General features: G+C 38.6%; 2 protein-coding genes across 2 annotated transcripts; one reads left to right on the top strand and one right to left on the bottom strand.

Moving 5' to 3' along the window:
* Positions 1–48: 48 nt before the first annotated feature.
* Positions 49–2924, top strand: LOC119643076 (dosage compensation regulator-like; the record flags this gene model as incomplete). The annotated part of the gene is given in 4 exon segments (XM_038042424.1): positions 49–981; positions 1039–1086; positions 1089–2447; positions 2522–2924. Coding segments are annotated over 4 exon segments (2406 nt in total), but the record flags the coding sequence as incomplete, so codon positions are not given.
* Positions 2925–2939: 15 nt separating this feature from the next.
* On the bottom strand, positions 2940–6534 carry LOC119643075 (NF-X1-type zinc finger protein NFXL1-like; the record flags this gene model as incomplete). The annotated part of the gene is given in 9 exon segments (XM_038042423.1): positions 2940–3435; positions 3503–3757; positions 3835–4035; positions 4476–4919; positions 4980–5111; positions 5171–5287; positions 5345–5671; positions 5730–6325; positions 6387–6534. Coding segments are annotated over 9 exon segments (2643 nt in total), but the record flags the coding sequence as incomplete, so codon positions are not given.
* Between the last annotated feature and the right edge of the window lie 306 nt (positions 6535–6840).

Here is a 6840-nt window from a genome sequence, read left to right as displayed (position 1 = left end):
TATTTCATATTGCATAGAAAATAATCCGTGATAGTTGCGTCAAACTGCGTGGTTATTATTCGCGGTAACACTGGCTGTGGCAAAACTACGCAAATCGCGCAATACATATTAGAAGATTATATACAGTCTGGTCAAGGGGCCTTTTGTGATATTTACGTTACTCAACCTAGACGTATATCAGCTATTTCGGTAGCTGAACGTGTAGCCAATGAATGTTGCGAGAATCTTGGCGAATCTGTCGGTTATTCAGTGCGCTTTGAAACTGTTTTGCCGCGTCCGTATGGCGCTATACTTTTTTGTACTGTGGGTGTTTTATTGCGTAAATTAGAGATGGGCTTACGTGGTATTTCTCATATTATAGTCGACGAAATCCACGAACGGGATGTTAACAGTGATTTCCTTTTGATTATTTTACGAGATATGATTCACACTTATCCAGATTTGCGGATCATTCTTATGTCAGCAATCATAAATACGACATTATTTTCCCAATATTTCGGTCAAGCTCCTGTTCTTGAATTACCGGGACGTGCATTTCCAGTTCAGCAGTATTTTTTGGAAGACTGTTTGGAAATGACGAAATTCGTCCCTACATTGGAGTCTCGTAAAAAGAACAAAGATCGAGATGACGAAGAGAACGCAGTGATTAAAGAGAACGGTGAGGATGGCGGTGAACAGAATTTAAACAAAGTTTGTGCCGATCCGTATTCGCAACAGACGAAGAATGCCATGGCCCTTCTTTCTGAATCGGAATGTTCTTTTGAATTAATTGAAGCCTTGTTAATTCATATAAAATCGAAGAATATACCTGGAGCTATATTGGTTTTCTTGCCCGGCTGGAATCTAATATTTGCTTTAATAAAATATTTACAAAACTCCCAGTTCGGTAGCCCACAATATAGAATTTTGCCATGCCATTCGCAAATTCCGAGAGAAGATCAACGTAGAGTGTTTGAACCAGTTCCAAATGGCGTTACTAAGGTTAGCAAAACAATGAAAACAATAAGCAATTTCTCTATTTTCTGTATACCATTTTAGATTATTCTTTCCACCAATATCGCTGAAACTTCGATCACAATAGATATCGTGATATCGTATTTGTTGTGGATCTTTGTAAAGCTCGCATGAAAATGTTTACTTCTCATAATAATTTAACGAGTTATGCTACAGTTTGGGCCAGTAAAACTAATTTAGAGCAACGGAAAGGTCGGGCTGGTCGCGTTAGACCTGGTTTCTGTTTTACTCTTTGCTCTAAAGCGCGTTTCCAGGCTTTGGAAAATCATTTAACGCCGGAAATGTTTCGTACGCCTTTGCATGAAATGGCTTTAACTATTAAATTATTAAAACTCGGTTCTATACATCAATTCTTGTCGAAAGCATTAGAACCACCACCTCTGGATGCCGTTATTGAAGCCGAGGTATTGCTGCGCGATATGCGTTGCCTGGATGCCAACGATGAACTCACACACTTGGGTCGAATTTTAGCGCGTTTACCAATTGAACCGAGACTTGGTAAAATGATGATATTGAGTACTGTTTTTGGTTGTGGTGATGGTGTCGCTAGCATGGCGGCGTATTCTAGTACTTTCTCTGAAGTATTTGCTTTAGATTTGGGTCAGAGACGTTTGCAAAATCATCAAAAAGTTTTAAGCGGTACAAAATGTTCGGATCACGTGGCCATGATTGTCGCCACTCAAATGTGGGAGAATGCTCGTCGAAAAAGCGAAGATGAAGAGATACGGTCTTGTGAATGGAAAGGATTGCAATTATCTACTATGCGCGTAATGGCAGAGTCCAAAAATCAATTAATAGATCTTCTCCAACACGCAGGTTTCCCGGAAGAATCAATGATAACTGAGAGCATATTTGGCGAAAAAATACGTACTAGAGCGGTATCTTGCAAACAAATGACTATGGTTACCCCATTACATTTGATGCTTTTTGGTTGCCGTAAAATTGATTTGGTTAGGAAGAATGTAATACGTCTGGATAATTGGTTAAACTTTGAAATTGAACCGCAGCTTGCTGCTATGATAGCTGCGTTGAAGATTGCTATCGAAGATTTAGTAACAATAGCTTGCACAGAGCCATCCGAGGTATTAAAGTTGGAGGAAAAGCAAGCGAAATTAGTCAAAACTATAAAGGATTTGTGCATAAGAAATGCTGGCGATTATCAAATTGAGCGTGAGAAAGGAGTTATGCCTTTCCAAAGTTCCTCGAGCGGACCGCCTTATAAGCGGGGTCGGCTCGAAAATGATTTCCCCGGTGGTAGCAGTTTGGTGGCTATAGGAGCGGTAGTGGACGATACGGAAGTGGTGCCTATAGAGGAAGCGGCAGTGGTTATGGAAGTGGTGGCTACGGTGAAGTTAATCGCTTTGACGCTCGCGGCAGAAATTATGGTCGTAGCAGCCATTGGGGCGATGGAGCCGGTCGCAGATTTTAAATTCGTAATTCAATATATTTCATATCCAGCACCGGAAAATGGTTATAATACTATTTACCTATTTCTTTTAACATCCAGGAATGCGTGTCGACTTGTGATGGTTTTACGAATTCGTCATTGTCACACGCGTTTCAGTTGATTTAATTACTCACGTCTGTCCGCAATGAAGGATTCTTCAGACTGCAACGCTTAATTTAGAGATGTAGCCTTAACTTGCTTGCTTGCGCTAAATTTCCATGGATTACATTTTCCAATTAGCGATGTATCTCTGCTTATGTCGACGAGTCAAAAAACAGTAAATAAAGTTTTCTTATATGTCAGATACAAAATGTGCTTATGAAATTGTTTTTAAAATAAATGCAGTGCAGCCAGTCATTACTGCATGCAATAATATTCAATAAATAATTAATTCTTTAAAGAAAGAATGTGTAGAATATTCCGCTTGCCCAGAAATAAATGTGGTTTTTTTTTTGTTCCTTTATTTATGAAAATTTTATTAATTACGAAAATATTATGTAAAGAAAATATGAAGAATTTTCTCGATTTTTAAGAGCAAACGGCAAACGATTTTAATGATCTTCGTAAAATGCCAGACCCACGGCCAAGAGTATCGCTGAAAAGATGCCCGCGTACATGAACAGCAATTTCCAGTTGATCTCTCGTTTTTCTTTTAGTTCAACTGATTTGCGTTCTTTATGTTTGCGTTTATTAAATCGTTTCTCAAATTGCTCCACTTCTAATCGATTACGTTCTTCTTCTTGTTTACGCAATGATTCCTCTGCCATATGACGAGACATTTCCGACTTCTTGATGATTTCCAGACAATTCGCATCACACTTCAATTTAGTGAGCCCTGAGCGATGTTTATCGCAGGAAATCTCTTGTTTTAAACGTTTGCACTCACAGTAAATGCGTAATCTTTTGCGACAATTATTAGTTTCCTGGCAAGGCCCTGCGTGGCATTGTGCCGCGCACCGATGGCCACAGGAATACTGTACAAATGAAATATAATGCAATACAATATAATGTAAGTTCTTGTTTAGTTCGATGCAGACTTACATTTTTTAAGCAGCGATTACCGCAACTTTTTAAACGTTCCTGCCGCTCAGCGATATCAGTTACAGCGCCTTGATTGTTATAATAATCACAGCATTTATAAATAATTTGCATCAGACCACAATGACATTTTGTTTTAATGGCTACATTGCAGGGATTACAAGGTGGCAAATGACACGGTCGAGGACAATTATGGATGCAATCATTAGGTCGCGATATATTACAACCGTTTTCGCAGGACATACAACCTTGTTGAGCCTAGGAGAAAAACACAGACCACAGATTCATTTAAGGAATCATTAGACAAAGAAAGAAAGAGAGAAAGAAAATTTCACCTGCATATTATCGGGATGGGATACAGAATGACAGATCAATGTGCATTTATGATTTCCGCAGGGCAGCTGACGATTACATAAACGCTGACAAGAGTTCGGATTTGAGTTCCAGCACGGTGGTTCTTTTACTTCATGACCTCCTATACAAGCAACTAATACTTTCTCTTCGCAACGAGGATGAGGTAGTGATTTATATTCGATCTAAATGCGGAGAGTAAACAATTATCTCTAAGAAATGGAATGATGGTTAATAAAGCGAATCTCTTTTAGATAGATAGACAGGAGAGTATTAAAAATATATTGAGTTGACATGTATGCTACTTTGTATTATTATTTGACAGTATTCGATGATGGTAAAATAGTGTCAGACTGAATTACGCTTCGATGATAAACTGTGCGAAAGAAGAAAAACTAGGAACCATCAGTGCCTTTGTACCTATTTAAAAGTTGTTGAAATGGACCCAACTCTCGCACTCATCCGAGTTTGCTCTTCAATTGCGCCAGACAATATCTCAAACTAAGGGAAATCCTTAAATGAAATTATTCCCAAATTATTTGGAAGAAAATAAATAGTCCCTTTGATAACTTATTTTGGACGAAATTCGCAATATTAACCTTTACGTCTAATATGTAGAATTTACCCTTTTGCTGGCCTCCCAAATATGGCCAGTCTCCGAGTTTGATTTACTCGATACCTTCACATAGCTATGGCATTTGGCCTTGCAGATATGACCACAACCTGTAGTATTATTTGGTAACCCACAAATTTGCGAACAAGATGGACACTCATTTTTATGGCAACGGTGCTGATTTACGTGATGACATTTCGACGGTTTTTGCTTTTCGTTGCACAGAATATTTTAAATATTAACTCACTTGCAAAGCTCTAAGCATGCTATGCGCACGGTACGTTCCCTTCCGCACGGTACACTTTTACGCGTCTTTCCCCAACGGCAATTGACTTGAGATTGTTGTCCACAGGGATAACAAGGACCTCTATGACAGACCGATTGGCATTTATGTTTACCGCAGGATAATGGTTGGCCGCACAATTTAGTACAGGGTGGACAATTACGATCGCAACACTTTAATGAAAATAAATAAAATTTTCATTTTCAAGGGCATAATGTTCGCATTTTGCATACCTTGCGGTTGCAAGAATGTATGCCGCAATCTCTGCTTTGTTTGCATTTGGTTTCACAAGTAAATTCCTTTGAACACGGCAGCTCCTTTTCATGTAAACCACATCGACATTTTTTCTTAGTAATAACTAGACACTTAACAGAATAAAAATTAGGAAAATTCTCACAAAACATTTTTGCTAGAAAAACCTTACCAAATTCCTATTGCCCGTGTGACACCTTTGGGTGCAAGTGTGTTGACCGCAAGCAAGAATTTTTTGGCAAGTGTCCCCGCAAGTATCAATAATTTCTGTGCAAGGTCCAACTTTTTTCTAAGTTGTATTCAGTATTAAATAGAATTCATCTTATTTTTCTTTTTAAATACTTACAATTTTGCCACAAGGACAAGAACGCGGCAAACTGAGTGGACATTCACCACAGTCCCCAGAATGACAAACTTTCTTACACAGGTGTATACCGCACGCATACAATTTGCTACACATTTATTTAAAACTTATGAAATTTTGTAATTTCCATAAAATATCGAATGCACTGACCTGTTGACATTGCCACTTCCGTTCGCAGCATTGGCGTCTCATCGATTCTGCTCCGCATTCACAAGCTTGAATACTTTTTTGACTACAAGGTGGACACTGCTGTGGTTTATGGCAAGGTTGACGGCACTTGTGTCGGCCGCAGGGCAACAATGAATTGCACTAAAATTTAATATAATAATAGAACATTGGTTCCGAAATCGTAACAAACATGTCAGACCTTTTCTTGACATTCCCAATCTTTTTCTAAGGAGCGCATCGACTTTGGCTGAGATTTTCCGCATTTGCAGGATGTTATTGCATATTGAGCGCACGGTGGACATGGTCCTGAATGGCAGAGTATATTGCATTTATGACTGCAATTAGGCTGTAAAAGTTTACCGCCTATTTCGCCACAAGAATGGGGTAATAACCATGGCTGTGGTAAGGGATCAGTTTCTCTACCGCAAAAGCACTCGTATGTTGCAGGCTTTTCGTTTGGTTGAAATTCTCGCCTACATTGTGGGCAGCACCAATGTAAAGCTTTCTCTTTTTTGGGAGATACATATTCACCCAAGCGATTGTAACAGCCTTGAATGTTGCGTTCCTGTGCTTTACGCTGAGCCATGCTATCATTAGCCCAACGACGTATACAATTTAAGTGAAAAAACCAATAACAATGTTTACACGACCATATCGCGTCCGTTCTCTTTACACTAGCTATACATATAAGGCAAGTAGCTGAACCGGAATGCAATATGTTTTCTAAGAAACTCGCAGTCTTGGCTAATAAGTGCTCGTCTTCTTTACGATCACTATAATTCTTATATAGCGCTTCTATTAAGATTTTAGTATTGATTAAACACTTTTCTTCTTGAGACCAAGTTATTCTACTTACTTAAGATTTTCGTTTCATCCAATTCATCTTCCTCTTCAGATGGGGAAATGTATTTATCCGCCAATTTTTTAGCAGCTTCTAAATTCTTAGCATGTGCTTCATAAAACTTTCGACTAGTGTTCTTATCATTTGACTTATTCCCGGCGATAGGAAATTATTTATTACTACATAAGCGTGAATTCGAAGCCAATGCATCATCTTGAGTCGTAACTGTAGGTATATTGTGCACGTTGTTAACCGCTTCTGCGGACAACATAGAGGACGCCATATCCTCCATATCCTCTACTACTCTAAAGGAAAAATTTTTTTACTACGACGCTGATTAAAATTTACTGCAATAAATTCCGTTTGTTATTTCTCTAATGGTGAACTTTTTCTATACTACATCCATCATCATCCCGCTTTTAAAGGGTGTGAAGTTATATTTAAATATAACTAGCAAAGACACAAACTA

Source organism: Glossina fuscipes, unplaced genomic scaffold, assembly GCF_014805625.2.
Source record: "Glossina fuscipes isolate IAEA_lab_2018 unplaced genomic scaffold, Yale_Gfus_2 52836, whole genome shotgun sequence".
In the NCBI taxonomy this organism is placed as follows: domain Eukaryota; kingdom Metazoa; phylum Arthropoda; class Insecta; order Diptera; family Glossinidae; genus Glossina; species Glossina fuscipes.
The sequence above is the reverse complement of the archived record's forward strand: the minus strand, read 5'-3'. Positions and strand labels throughout refer to the sequence as shown.